Source organism: Rhinoderma darwinii, chromosome 6 (genome assembly GCF_050947455.1).
Source record: "Rhinoderma darwinii isolate aRhiDar2 chromosome 6, aRhiDar2.hap1, whole genome shotgun sequence".
In the NCBI taxonomy this organism is placed as follows: domain Eukaryota; kingdom Metazoa; phylum Chordata; class Amphibia; order Anura; family Rhinodermatidae; genus Rhinoderma; species Rhinoderma darwinii.
Window position 1 is genome coordinate 17,102,193 of NC_134692.1, and position 16,367 is coordinate 17,118,559.

Here is a 16,367-nt window from a genome sequence, read left to right on the forward strand (position 1 = left end):
TCTATCTATCTATCTATCTATCCATCCAACAAGAGAATAAGAGCACAGAAGCAGCACTCAAAGAAAAAGCTTCTGCTTCTGTGCTCTTATTCTCTTGTTATTTACCATATGGGGAGAGGTCACTCCTACCATTCGAAGCTTAGCACCGACCATTCATTTGGTATTTTGCACTAGTGCTGCTCCTACCTGCCTTACAATTTTGTATATATATATATATATATATATATATAGAGAGAGAGAGAGAGAGAGAGAGAGAGAGAGAGTGTGAGAGTGAGATTGATGTAGCAGAGCTGAGTATCACAAACTACAAAGACCTTCAGATAAACCAACTACATTATCCTATCCGAGTATGTTGCATCATTAAATCAAGAAAGCACTTGATTGTGAATTTGTGACGATCAGCTCTGCTTAATCCAAATTAATGTGAAACTTCTCTTATATTTTATGGAACTGCATATTTCCCAATATATGGATATTATCTGGCCTTCTTTTTATGAGCAGTAATGGAACAGGGTATATTACTATGAGATCGTCAGCAGACTACAGGTTACTCTTTACCGCATCATGAATTCTGATTATAGAGCAGCAAACTCAGTTGGTTAAACAACATCCTGTGGCTGGATTTACATGGTCATATTAATAGTCCTTGTAAATTAAGCAAACACCATCAGTGAAAAGCAGAAAACCCTTTACCAAACCGTTAATATGTCTGTATGAAGGCAGCTGTGAGGATTCATTGTCCGGAGTTATTATTATAAAGGTTCAGGTCATAAATTATATTCATTATATATAAATATTTAGATAATTGTTGCATATATAGTTTTTTCAAATACAGAGAAAGAAAGAAAGAAAGAAAAAGAAAAGAAGGAAAAAAAGAAAGAAAGGAAAAAAAAAAGAAAGAAAAAAAAGAAAAAGAAAAAAATAGAAAGAAAGAAAAAAAAAAGAAAAAAGAAGGCACAAAAGGAACAAAGAATAACGAAAGAACGAAAGAATGAAAGAGCGAAAGAATGAAAGAATGAAAGAAAGTAAGAAAGAAAGAAAGAAAAAAAGAAAGAATGAAAAAAAAGAAGGAAAAAAAGAAAGAAAAAAAAGAAAAAGAAAAAAAAAGAAAGAAAAAAAAAGAAAGAAAGAAAAAAAAGGTAAAACTAAACAAATAAAATAAAAACAGATCGCAGTCATAATGTTCTTTGAAGGTTACTCAGTATGCACTGTATGCAGATCACCTGCATTATCCAATGTGAGCCTTAGCCCTTATTCACACGACAGGGTTTCCTGGCCGGGTGACGGACATTCATAAAACGGCCGTCACCCGGCTGCAGTAGGTACAATAGACCCCTAATGGGGCTATTCACACGACCGATTTTTTGACGGCCCGGGAAACCTGGCTGTCAAAAAATGGGACATGTCCTATTTTCGACCGTTTACCCGGCCGCCCGGCTCCCATAGAAGTCTATGGGGCCGGGTAATACACGGCCCTGACCGGAATGTGTCCCGAGTGATGGCCATGTATTCCGTCACTCGCTCCCTCCTCACAGCGCGGAGTGCATGTGAGGAGGAGGAGTTTATGCCATTCGGACGAATGGCTACGCTGGAGGTAAGTTTATACACTGTGTGGTAGGTCCGGGGTGTACAGCAGGTGGAAGGGAGCACTGCGCTGGCTCCCTTCCCCTACTGGTTTTAAAAGCGCCCTGGCCCGGCGACACCTTCCATGGCCGATGGCGCCGCTAGCAGCTGCTGCTGCTGCGGCTGCTACTATTGTAGCGACGACACTATAGCAGAGCAGGGAGGTATCTCCCTGCTCTGCTATGTGCTAGCCCCACTTTAGCTCCCTGAAGGAGCGGAATCCCCATGTGTTTGGGGATTCCGCTCCTGGACAGAGCGCTTGATGTCTCTGTCCCTATCTGGGCAGTGACATCAGGGGAAACTCCTGAAGCGGAATCCCCGCACACATGGGGATTCCCCTTCAGGAGTAGCCCCTGATGTTGCTGTCCAGATATGCCCGGCCCGGATACAAAACGAATGCAAACCGGCCGGGAAAAACGGCCGATTTTATCGGCCGACACTCGGGCTCGGGCGGGACTCTGTCATGTGAATAAGGCATTATTTACAACAATTAAAACAAATACTTTAAATGGTTCCAATACTTATAAACAGGTCAGTTGCTGTACATTTCTGTAACAATAGATTTACAATGTTGTCTATAAACCATGTACTATATTATTTTAATAAGCAGGAAAATTAATTCATTATTTACATGGGACCAGGCCCAGATTTAACTGCTGATTAATGCATTCACATCTTCCTGAAATGGAGCATTGCCAACCATTAAAACTATGTTTTACTGGAAATAGTGTAAAGATTTACTGGTGGCTGCTCTTTCTTTAATTACTTGCTACATTTCTTAAAAAATATATACACAGATAATAAAAAACCTTATAAAACATAAAAGGTTTAGGAAATGTTTACAGACTTTGTCTATACAATACACTAGTTATCACTATATGTTTCATGTTAAAATCTCCCAAAAAAATATACATCAAGGATTCTTGAGCTAAGCATTTGCAAAACAAACAGTGCAGTTATCTTATTTTCAAGAGGAAATAAGAAGCTCTTTTAATGCCACAAGCTCTTGTTTGTATTTGTATAACAGTATTCTCATAAATATCTAAGAAGCAAATAATGTAACACTTGTGCCCACATGTAACAGCCTCTAATTACTTCTCATTTGTGTCAAGCACACTACTGGCAGGCTCCTCGATTTAGCTTTTGGAAGAGATAGTAATAGGTTTTTAATTTAACGGCTATCCCTCAGGTTAAGACAATCACACAGAGATCTCAAAATTATATTCGCTTTATATAAGTAAAACCTAAGCCTTGTCCTTTTAAGTACACTTGTATGAAGCCATTAAAGGTATGAACTCGAGCAATAAAACAGTGCAGAAAAATGAAAAAGTAAACAGTAGATTTTAATAGTGGGTATTTGAATATTAAGTACAATAATGGGATCCACAATTACCCCATTGACCCTCAATGACCTTGATAGCAGAGTGAGTTCAAGAGAAAATGTTCCAATAAGATATGTGGCATTGTATGACAGTTACTTGTTTATAGGGCTGCTTTAATTGAAAAGCATAATAATCCATAATCCAAGTTGTAAATGAGTAGTGCCTCATTAGGTGGACAACTATGAAAAAAACGAGTCCCTCATAAAATTTGAATTTGTTTCACTTTAGACTTCTTTCATTTCCATATAAAAATGATAATGCAATTATGTAAATCATGGAATATAATTTAACACTTCATCATTATCGAGAATTGTCGATAGACGTATAAGGATGGAATCACTTGATTTACAATTGTAATATTATTGTTATTACTTTATGATCTTTTGTTTTTTGGCGACATCATCTTACCTCTTGGCCTTGTAAAATAATATTCCTGGTCCTTCCTTCATAATCAGTCACTTCAAGGGAGTCTAGGTAAATATCCGCCCAATAAACCAGCCTATTAACAAGGTCCAATGTGATTGCAATTGGTTGCTCAATCTTGGAAACAACTATTCTTGTTCTGTTCCCTCCATCCAAATCACATCGTTCGATTTTAGCCACATTGCCATAATCTGTAAAGAACAGTTTCCTGTTGGAAGAAAGGAATCATGAAATGTCAACACTGTAAAAGCATTAAGTTCAGTTCTTTAAATTTTATGGATAATAACACTAAAATTTACTAGCAAATTACATATTGCCACGTATGTGGGGGGTGCACCCAGAGTATAACATGTTTTGTGCACAGTAATTAAAAAAGTTGTATAAAAAAAAATCTTCCAGAAAGAGCGCCACACTTGTCCATGGACATTGCAGCTCTTCTTGTATTCTAATTGAGTGTTATGATGGGTTTTTTTTTCTGTACATGTATAACACTAAATTTAGAATTCTTCTGGCTTCCTTTTACTAAAGAGCAGTGCATTATGGGAGATCAGATGACAGTTATGCAGTTAAGGCTTAGATTTTAGGTCATATTTCTGTCTGTGTTTATATTCTAGGGAAACCGGCAACATTTTAATAGCAGCAATCTATATGAAATGAGAATATTACATGACATAACTCAATCAGTACTACAGCAGAAATATTCATAAACATTTTTGAAGTTAATCAACTTTTTATGTAGATTTACTGTTGAATGTGGTTAAAATCCCAACTACGCTTTATGAGTGACTATTACAGAATAACGTTCAAGATGGTAATGGAAAAATGACTGGGTGAGAATACTATAGAACCATCAAAGTCTTCTGGAATTTTAAACATACCACTAATGCTTCTGGTGAATTTAAAGTGAATGTTCACTCAAACAAATTTTTTTCATTAAATAGATCTAAAATTCTCTGCTGATTAATTTTTTTAAAGGGGTTTTCGGCCCGTAAAAGTTGTGTGCAAATGGTTTAACTGCATAAAGATTAGTCACTTACTAATGTACTGTCTGTAGCTGAAATGTCTCTGTATGCCATTCTCACATTGCTGGTGCTCATCTCAAGATTGTGTGATGTTTCTTACACTGAACAAGTGAATGTCTCCCCTCTACACCGCCTTGTAGTACAGGAAGTCAAACATCACATGACATGACTCATATCCATTGCTTCCTGACTCTCCCCCTCCCTCCCAGTCCATGGAGGGATCGTGTTTCACATGCTGGGCAGCAGATTGTTAGAGCAGAATCAGTGAGTAACAGAATTACAGAGCAGACAGTGAGTAATTACAGCACTACCTTACACCTTGTAATACGGAGGTATGCAGGTAGATGTAAATAGCAGCAATGTCAGTAAAAAGAGAAAGGATTCATGGGAACTGTAATACTTTACATTGGATATGGCAGGTATAGCAAGCCCTAGCAAGATTAAAACAACAGTTCTGCACAGAGCTAGGCTACATAATGTAAATGGAAAGTAACTACTTCTGAGCTATGGTGGCATTATCTGATACATACAGGCAATTTTCTATTTTTTTTCATAAGCTTGGAAAACTCCTTTACCATATATTTAAAGAAACTTTATATCACCAACAAAAGACAAAATTAAAATACAAAATTCGGGCTATGTGCAGAAACTATTAGGAAGAGTTTAAGGCTCTGTTTACACAGTCTTTTACAAGCAGAAAAATCTGCTTCAAAATTCCTCTGGTAATTTTGAGGCAGATTTTGACCTGCCGGCAGAACACTTCCTGTGTTTTTCGGCCGCGGCCATCGAAAGCTGCGGGCAAAAAATGCCAAAAACGCTTTCTCTGCCTCCCATATTTAATGGGAGGTCAGAGACAGAAACGCCTGAAGAAAGGGCATGACGCTTTTTCGCTTTTTCGCGGGAAAAAAATGCCTCCGCCTCCCATTGAAATCAATAGGAGGCGTATTCGGCAGTTTTTTGGTGTGGTTTCCGCATCAAATACACTGCCAAAAAACTGTGTGTGAACTAGCCCTAAGACTTTTCTATATACGGTTTATAAATTGAACTCAAAGTCAAAAGAGTATGCAGAAAGCTCCTAAGCCCCCAAAGATGAGACAGTGGGGAACATGTAAAAAATCCCATGATGTCCATTTTATCGAAGTAGCCAACCATGTAATATTTAACCATACCCTCCTAGGGCATATGGACAGGTTTCGTCCTATTATGCCAATAATAATAATAATGCATCGTCTTTTATGCAGTTTTCTCATGTTTATGACAAGTTCCTCAAATTTCTGGCTAATGTAGATGCAACAGGTTGGGCTTTCAAACAAAACACAATAATACCTACTGTACATATTCACTTGAACAACCTTTAATTTTAATGAAAATAGGCTAATGATATGTAAATTACCTAATTGCATATGCATTAGATACACTTTTAAAAGTCAATCTTTAATGTGTTTTGTTGCCCATCTGTGCTTTATATAACGTTATAAAGAGTTGTTCAAAGGAATTGTATCGCACTAATATGAAACAAAGAAGATTGATTGTTTTCAACCTTCAGTTCTTAAGAGGTTTTGCAAAGCGGTGCATTAGCAGTACTTAAACCAGAAAAACCCCAGCTCACCCATATCTCAAAGAACATATTGTTGTTCTTAGCAGATTATATAATCTAGAAATGGCCTCCATGGATTCAAAACTTTACACATTGCTGTAAACTGTACAATGCAATCTAAAAACAATTTCAGAGATCTGTGGAAGTAAATCTCAGCCTTAAAAACATATTTTTTCACCTTAAAACTTACTGTAGTTTTATGACCAATAAGCCCAAGCAAGTGAATTAGGAGTAGGGACACCATACAAACTACATTCCCTACTCAGATTAAAATAAACAAATGACTTTATTTTTATTTTTACAAGCAGGCACCTGGACATACTAAACCTCAGTCAGAAAATGACTCATTGACTTCTATGGAAGAATGTAGTGGGCATGCTCTGTGACATGTGCAGATGTCACTGTGCAGGGAGGGGGAAGTGGAAAGCAGTTGTCTCTATCATCTATTGTCAATGGTGGATCTTATGTTATCTTCCTCCAGCTTTATAATAGAGTTGTTCATTTTCATTGTAATCTTGCCCTCTGATGATAATGAGATTACTGCAGAAATTATTGCTACCCCTGTTTCTAATCAGCATTGTGAGAAACTATACATGGACCGCACAATCAACAGTATATACGTTGATCTGAGCCGCTAGGCATAATTTAGAAACATGAACATGAGGTTCTTTGTAAACATTTTGATCAAACTGTATAAGCCCACTTGCCACTTCACGGCGACCTCTTTAAAGTGGGTCCCTACTCTAGCAGTTGCAGCACCGCATGGCGGCTACCGCCACCGCAGCACCGCTCCTGCAGAGGGAGCAACCCAGGGGCCCAAAAGCACCCATGCTAACAGACCGTGCCAAGCCTCCTTGGCTCTGGGCCACGTCCCCCCACAAGTGCAGCACTACAGCAACAGACACCACCATACAGCACCACAACATGTGAACAGATGGAATAAGCTCACCTTGCCATGCGCCCCCAGTGGCGAACTGAGAGCACAAGCAAGAGCAGGAACACTTATGAGGTCATTCCTGAATTAAAATCAGCTGGGTATTTTTTCAAATGTGTGGAGTGCTGGTACCCTGTTTCTAATGTACACAGGACAAGCTGAAAAGTGACAGGAAACGTGAAGGCCCTTTCACAGCGGCGCTCGTTTGCTCCTGTCACACGGAGCTATGGATGGGGACGAGCGGTCATTACTCCGATCCCTCGTCCCCACACATTATTATCATGTCGACAGCGCGTCTCCCTGTTTACACAGGGAAATGCGCTGCCAACAACGATAATATTTGACTTTTTTAAAACCATACGATCAGCAGACGAACAAGCATTTGCTTGTTCATCTGCTGATTGCTGACCCGTTTACACTGGGCAATTATTGGTAACAAGCAATATATGAATGCTTGTCTGCACGATAATCGCTGAACGCTTGTCTGCACGATAATCGCCCAGTGTAAAACCCCCTTGACGAGGTCTCAGTGTCTAATGTAAAAAGTACTAACGTATTGCAGTATATCGTAATTTTTACAGGCATCTGTTAAGCTCTGCAGAGTGAAGGGAGCCCTGGAGCATTCAATAGGCCACTGGGTTGCCATAACAACCATCGTCACCCCCCAATCTCTCAGCGGGGGCGATGAGCTTTCGGATGGGGCTGCCCTCTCTTTTCAACGCCTCAGATGCTGCGGTCGCGATTATCCGCAGCATTTGAGGAGTTAAACAGCCAGGAACATCGCGATCGCTGCTCCCGGCTGTTAGTCCCGGGTGACGGCTGTAAAATACAGCCGACACCCCCAGCATATGGAGCGCGCTCAGCACGTGAGCGTGCTCCAAACATCAACCCCCACACCCGGACGTAATGACACGTCAGGGCGCGCGAAGGGTTGCAATTGAATACAATGGTCACTATTGTAAGATATCAGATTTCTGCTTCTAAAGTAAAAAACAAAAATCATATTTTTTTTTCTTTTTAGACAAGCTAGGTCACCGTGATATGTGTGTCCACTTCAGATGACAGCCTAATACATGTTTAGACCCGACCTCCAATATTAAACTTTGAAGCCACATATTCATCTCTTGTTAAAGTATTCGGCAATTATTACAGAGTAACGACGGCTGCAATTGTAAATGATGGAAAAATAATGACGGATCTTTTTCTAAAATGGATTGGTATTTTTTTTTTTTTCAAGGCGATAACAAAAACAACCTTGATGCATATTATTTAAATGTACAGATATCTTCATTCTCTCCTCGCTCTAATTGCAGAGTATATTTCTTTCACATCTGAAATAAAATGATTAAAGCTTTGAAAGTAATCCTGCAAACTGCTTTGCTCAACAGTTATCACATTCATCCTTGGTTAATTTGGCACTCTGTCTAAATACATGAAATGCACTTCAAGTTAAGCTGCATAATCAGCTTGAGATATTTGGTCTTTCACAGAAACCACAACCATTTGTGGTTTTTTTTTCTCTTCTGACAAAAAGTGAATTTTTCTTATTTTGTTTTGTTATTTTACATTTGTTTTTTTTATATATCTATTATTTCATTGTACTAAAAGTATTAAGGTATGTTACCCCAGGTCGGATGCGCTGCGTAAAGGTACATAGCGTATCTAACCTAGAACCCACAGAGAATTCCGATAAAAAAAATTGCACCAAATTGTCTTGCAGATTTTCGGGTGAAATCTGCAGAAAACAGTGCTAGTAAAAAAAAAAGCCAATACTCCCCCCGGCTTTATCATAGCAACCCGTCCCGCTATTCTCCACGTAGTCCGGGTTTCTTTGATGATGCTGCATCCTGTGTGAATGCTGCAGCCTGTGATTGGCTGCAGCAGTCACATGGGATAAAACGTCATCCTAGGAGAAGGGTCTGCACAGAGAACAAAGGAATGTGTCGCTATGACAACGCTGGGAAGTTTCGACTTTTTTAATTTAATAAAAAAAATCCCAAAAGTTTTTTTTTCTTTTTACATATGCGGTTTTTTACAGCAGATAGCAGCTTTTTCCACCGCAAAAATTGCAAAATACGCTTTTTGTTACAAGTTTTACCTCCCCATTTAATTCAATGGGGAAAATCTGCAACTAAAGAGCAACTTTTCCCCAAAAATGAACATGCTGCAGATTTGAAAACCGCACCGCATGTCAATTTATAAATGTTTTCGCATGCTGTGGATTTTCTCACAGAATTCTGTTGCCAAAATTCAGCAGCATTTACGCTACATGGGAACCCAGTCTTATAATGAGAAAAGTAGATCTCAATTTTCACCCAAAAATATATGGCATACATGTGCAAAATTCATCATGAATTTTTGAACTTTTTTTTATACCAACCTCAGGCAGGTACAAGGTCACCAGTAATAAATATGTGTGTTTTAGGCCTCATGCACACGACCGTAGTGGTGTGCACGGGCGTGATTTGCAGCTTGGACGGCCGCGGAGTGTCACCAGCGAGCCACCCGCAAATCGCGGGCCGTGCACATGGCCTTGTGCTTTCATTTCTATGAGCCTGGACCGCAAGATGCGGCCGTAAAAAGACATGTCCGTTCTTTTTGCGGTCCAGGCTCCTGGGCAATGCACGGACCGTGATAACCACGGTCGTGTGCATGGGCCCATTGAAATGAATGGGGCCGCAATTCACTTGAAGATTTGCGGGTGAATTGCGGTCGCAAAAATATGTTCGCGTGCATGGGGCCTAACATCGGTCCGTACTGAAAACATGATTACAGTACGGGACAGTTGTCCCGCAGCGAGGCAGTGACACCTAGCGTCGTACATAACTATGATGCTCGGAGCCCGGCTCCCTGCACTGTGTTCGGTCTGGGACATGCGGCCGACATGCGGACCGTATATTACAGACCGAACACGGTCGCGTGCAGGGGGCTTATCATGTCTATCAAATGTCACCACTTTAACAAATTTGGTGCAATTTCAATCATTTTTCCTTACTCCATGGATGCACCCTATGACACTATTACAGCCCTTAAAGTGTGTGTCGACTATTAGTCATCCCTTTTTTGTTAGAAGTGTCCCTCAAAAATAAAAAACGATTACGGAGTGTCACACTGCTGGGACCTTCAGCGATCATCTATAATCTTCAGAAAATACTTGAAGCTAAGAGTATGTTCACACGCCCTATTTACAGACGTAATTCGGGCGTTTTACGCCTCGAATTATGTCCGAAAATATGGCTCCGAACCGCCGGCAAACATCTGCCCATTGAAATCAATGGGGTTACGATGTTCTGTGCACACAGGCTTTTTTTTTTATACTCCGCTGTCAAAAGACGGCGCGTAAAAAGATGCCCGCGTCAAAGAAGTGCATGTCACTTCTTGAGACGTAATTGGAACCGTTTTTCATTGACTCCATTGAAATACAGCTCCAATTACGTCCGTAATTGACGCCGCGAAAAACGCGAGTACGAGCAATTACGTCTGAAATTCAGGAGCTGTCTTTGCCTGAAAACAGCTCCGTAATTTCAGGCGTATTGGACGTTGCCGTGTGAACATACCCTAATGGTCAATTGTCCTACAGTGCGCCATAGGGGAAAGAAGCATTACATGGTTCCCACTGAAATCAATGGTCTGTCTGTGTAACGCACGGACATTTTGGGTCCCCCAGAGAAAGAGATGCTCTCTGCTCTGGCTAATTGATGGAGGTCCTAAATAAAGGACTGCGCATAATCAACTCTTACTGCCCTGAAAGTGGGTTTTCTAAACCAGAAACATTCTTAAATGCTAAAAAAACGGGAAGAAATCTACCAAAACGAATCTGGGCTCAATCATTCTAGAAAGGTGAATTTCAGCTAGGAATGTGACTGCGCGTGGATAGCAGGACCATTTCAGGTTGTTTGATATCGCTCGTCAATTAACGGCACAAAGGCCGCCGTGGACTTCAATTCTCTCCGTGCAGTTTCAAATTACCATACTCGTGACACTCTTATCTAAGACTTGCAGTTAATTTATGCACACATCTTGCTTTATATAAATTGTCCATGAACAATTCTCATTCACCTTGATAGAAATGCTGAGATTGGAATTAAGTGGAAGAACACAGGGAAAGAGAGGAAGCTTCATAAATTACTCAATGGACCTAAAATAAAAGCATTTTTGCTGTAAAAGATGATCAGATTTTTCCATTTCTGTTGCTCTGATGTGCAGATACATAATGAAGCGTCTAGCTGTTCTGCCGTGTAGACACCGGGTATTGCGTGCACGTTCTGCCGTCAGAGATGTCATAGTGAATGCATCAGTTCAATGTATAGTAAAGGATAGGGCTACACGTCGACATGTGTGGTGTGACAATACAATCGCCATATTGCTTGTGACATCGCAGCAAATGATCAACATTAGGCCTAACCCGAGTGTGACACCACCATCGCGGAAAAAATCCAAACTTGCTGGGTTTTGGGTTGCTGGTCGCAAGTGACATGGCTTTCCATAGACAGCAATGTAAATCCCATGTGACTGCAAGTTGTGTGTGATTAGTGTGTGAACTATGTAAAGTCATGACCAAAACATGTGAATCATAAATTGCATCCCCAAAAAGTTGTACAACTTTATGGCAACATAAAATTGCATTCAAATCGCATACTTTTTTTGTCGCCTGAATCCCACTCGATATGTCGTCGCTTGACACATGTCGCCATGTAGCCCTAGCCTCTGGGCCCGTGATACCATTGCGACATGCTCTAGCTTAGGTGTTTTTTGTAGCATTTGTTTTACTCATTGACTTTAATAGAAAACAAAAAGAGAAATAAATTGTAAAAAACAAACAAGTAATTAAAGGGATTGTCTAGTTTAGGAAACCCATTTTTAAAAGCTTTTGCCTAGGTGCAGAGCAGCTACAAAGAGGAGCTCTCACCCTAGACGGGTGTGTTCCCATCTTACGCATTGCTTGGCTCCTTCCATAACTCTATAGATTTCAATAGAAAGGACCTAGTTCTCCCAATTGGGGAGTGTCCCAGAGCTGGTACCTGCACCTATCCCACATTTATAGCATACCTTATAGATCCATAAATGTGTAGGATGGGAATACCCTTTTAATTTAATTGGGTACTGTGTAATGCTTCCTTTCACCTGAAGTGGCGTTGCAGGGAAATTAAACCCTTGATGCCTGTTTCCCTAGCTAATTTAGCATAAATCAAGGAGGGTCCCATCAAAGAAATAGCCTGTCTTTAGCTTATTAGAAGAGGATCCTTCAAACAAAACGTATTGTCTAAAATGGTGTAACCCTTTAAAGAGGCTCTGTCACCAGATTTTGCAACCCCTATCTCCTATTGCAGCAGATCGGCGCTGCAATGTAGATAAGAGTAACATTTTTATTTTTAAAAACGAGCATTTTTGGCCAAGTTATGACCATTTTTGTATTTATGCAAATGAGGCTTACTAAAGTCCAACTGGGCTTGTTAAAAGTAAAAGTCCAAATGGGCGTGTATTGTGTTCGTTACATCGGGGCGTTTTTACTTCTTTTACTAGCTGGGAGTTCTGACGAGAAATATCATCCACTTCTCTTCAGAACGCCCAGCTTCTGGCAGTGCAGACACAGCGTGTTCTCGAGAGATCACGCTGTGATGTCACTCACTTCCTGCCCCAGGTCCTGCATCGTGTCGGACGAGCGAGGACACATCGGCACCAGAGGCTACAGTTGATTCTGCAGCAGCATCGGCGTTTGCAGGTAAGTCGATGTAGCTACTTACCTGCAAACGCTGATGCTGCTGCAGAATCAACTGTAGCCTCTGGTGCCGATGTGGTCGACACGATGCAGGACCTGGGGCAGGAAGTGAGTGACGTCACAGCGTGATCTCTCGAGAACACGCTGTGTGTCTGTGCACTGCCAGAAGCTGGGTAGTAACGAACAGAAGTGGATGATGCTGATTCGTCAGCATCATACACTCCCATTCCTAACGCCCAGCTAGTAAAAGAAGTAAAAACGCCCCGATATACACACATAATACACGCCCAGTTGTACTTTTACTTTAAACACGCCCAGTTGTACTTTTGCAAGCCTCATTTGCATAAATACAAAAATGGTCATAACTTGGCCAAAAATGCTTGTTTAAAAATAAATAAAAACGTTACTCTTATCTACATTGCAGCGCCGATCTGCTGCAATAGCAGATAGGGGTTGCAAAATCTGGTGACAGAGCCTCTTTAAGTTGTTCTCTTTGGTCATATTTTTGAAAAAATAGTGATCCTTTTTTTTTTTTATAGACAACCAATATGGCCATCACTAGAGCTTGATTGAACAGGCTAACAAAATTAGTTTTACCATTTTTTAGATGCTAATTGAACGTGACAAACAACATGGCTAGACTTTCTTTCGTCCCTCTTGCAAAAAATATCTGCCACAACTAAAAAGAAAAATGCCCATTGTGATAATTGCCGATACCAGCCCTGTGATGTGAGGCTGATATTTTGTGGCACTAAGGGCAAGGAACAGATGCAAAACAAGCTTTTTAAAAGGCCCTGATATGTATAAGGCCCCTAGTGGGTCAGTTTTAACAAAAAAGGCTATGGACCGATAGTAACATTCGGTCAACCCCAACATTTCCCTTTGAAAGAAAAAGTTGGGGGCCATTTCTGATTTTTTGCAATTGTCACACAATTTTTCCGGAGTGAAATTTTAAGGGTTGCCTTCGAATAGCACTAATGCAGAAGACCAAGGCCCCATGCACACGAACGTGCTTCTGCGGCCGCAATTCCCCCGAAAATCCACGGGAGAATTGCAGCCCCATTAATTTCTATGGGCCCATGCATACAACAGTAGTTTCCACGGTCCGTGCATGGCCCAGGAGCCTGGACCGCAGAAAGAACGGACATGTCTTATTACGGCCGTGTTCTGCGGTCCAGGCTCATAGAAATTAATGGACACGGTCATGTGCATGGCCCACGATTTGCGGGCGGCTCGCGGCCGACCCTAAAATCACGGCCGTCCACATGGCTACGGTCGTATGCATGAGGCCTAAAGGGCAATCAAAATGTCTGCAAAGAGCCCGAGCCTTATTATTTTTTGCCCGAACTCTCACTTCAAGATCTGTTGTTCCATTTACGAGGTCTTCCTAACAAACAAGTTTTTCTAAAGTAAAACAGAATTCCCCATAAATCTGTGATAAAGTGAACCCAAGACCCCAGTAGAGTTTTAAAACCACATTGAAGTGAATAGAAGCTGATTTATTTTAACCATTTCCCTGCAGTACAGTATCACACTGGGTCCTCCAGACACTGAAGTAATCCAGAACTCATTTGTAAGGCTGAGCTGATAACAATACGTCTGCTGTATGTCAAACACTTTATAGATTGGAGGCATCCAGGGTGCGCTGAGAAAACTTTAAGTGTTATCTTAATCCAATATGCAGTACAAAGAAATCCCCGAACTGAGAATCAGTGAAGATAAGTGGCGCACTGATGTACAGTGATTAATCCTAAACTAGGAACCTGGAATATTAACCATCGTATGTCTGGAGGAGCTGAGCTGATTTATGATGATTGCCTGACATTTATCATTTATTCATATTCATTAACAAAGACTCCTTACAAACATTGTCTATTTATAATGGATTAAAGGATTATACCGAACTTCTAGACGTAAAGTGCAAGCAGGAATTCATAGGAATAATGTCATGCACTTCCCTATGTCATTATTATCATATCTATCCCCTTATCTCATATATATCCCTGTGTCTCCTTATCTCACATCTATCTCATATCTCTCTCCCTCTCTCTCTCTATCTATCTATCTATCATCTATCTATCTATCTATCTATCTATCTATCTATCTATCTATCTATCTATCATCTATCTATCTATCTATCTATCTATCTATCTATCTATCTATCTATCTATCTATCTATCTATCTATCTATCTATCATCTATCTATCATCTATCTATCTATCTATCTATCTATCTATCTATCTATCTATCTATCTATCTATCTATCTATCTATCTATCTATCTATCATCTATCTATCTATCTATCTATCTATCTATCTATCTATCTATCTATCTATCTATCTATCTATCTATCTATCTATCTATCTATCTATCTATCTATCTATCTATCTATCTATCACTTTCTGCTCTGGAAAAACATTTATATTGAGTATCTTCTCTGGTGTCATTTATTTTTCGATTCTGGTTAAGACACATTATGTGGACTTGTTTGACACCCCATTCATTGGTTCTATCTATCTATCTATCTATCTATCTATCTATCTATCTATCTATCTATCTATCTATCTATCTATCTATCTATCTATCTATCTATCTATCTATCTATCTATCTATCTATCTATCTATCTCATATCTATCTATCTATCTATCTATCTATCTATCTATCTATCTATCTATCTATCTATCTATCTATCTATCTATCTATCTATCTATCTCATATCTATCTATCTATCTATCTATCTATCTATCTATCTATCTATCTATCTATCTATCTATCTATCTATCTATCTATCTATCTATCTATCTATCTATCTATCTATCTATCTATCTCATGTCTGTCTGTCTGTCTATCTTTCTATCTATCTCATATCTATCTATCTATCTATCTATCTATCTATCTATCTATCTATCTATCTATCTATCTATCTATCTATCTATCTATCTATCTATCTATCTATCTATCTCATATCTATCTATCTATCTATCTATCTATCTATCTATCTATCTATCTATCTATCTATCTATCTATCTATCTATCTATCATCTATCTATCTATCTATCTATCTATCTATCTATCTATCTATCTATCTATCTATCTATCTATCTATCTATCTATCTATCTCTCTCATATCTATCTATCTATCTATCTATCTATCTATCTATCTATCTATCTATCTATCTATCTATCTATCTATCTCTCTCATATCTATCTATCTATCTATCTATCTATCTATCTATCTATCTATCTATCTATCTATCTATCTATCTATCTATCTATCTATCTATCTATCTATCTATCATGGCCACTTTATTAGAGACACCTGCCCTTTCACGATTGGAGCTTCCCAGTATCGAAATTAGACACGTGACTCCAGAGTGCAGCATAAAATTAAGTGGACCTCAACAACTCATCGAGAAAAGGGGTCGGAGGAGGATGTCTAAAATCACTCTGATGAACAGGCGGTGCACAATCAAGCAAATTGCAGCCGAATACAAAGCTGGTGCTCCACCTAACATGTCCGAGCGCACACAAATTCCTTAGTTCCTTAGCATGAATGGATTATTGCAACAAACAAGCAGATCCACAGCCATTGCTGTTCAAGGGAAACAGAAAGGCAAAACTCCAGTGGGCAAAAGAGTGCAAAACTCTGATCACTGAGCAGTGGAA

At 39.7% G+C, this 16,367-nt stretch overlaps 1 protein-coding gene across 5 annotated transcripts in view; it reads right to left on the minus strand.

Moving 5' to 3' along the window:
- Positions 1-16,367, minus strand: part of LRP1B (LDL receptor related protein 1B) — a 1,078,540-nt gene that overhangs the window by 505,362 nt on the left and 556,811 nt on the right. For all 5 annotated transcript variants that reach the window (XM_075829239.1, XM_075829241.1, XM_075829238.1 and 2 more), the window contains exon 8: positions 3,414-3,636. In XM_075829239.1, the coding sequence (XP_075685354.1) occupies positions 3,414-3,636 (223 nt within the window). The remainder of the gene's footprint in view (positions 1-3,413; positions 3,637-16,367) is intronic.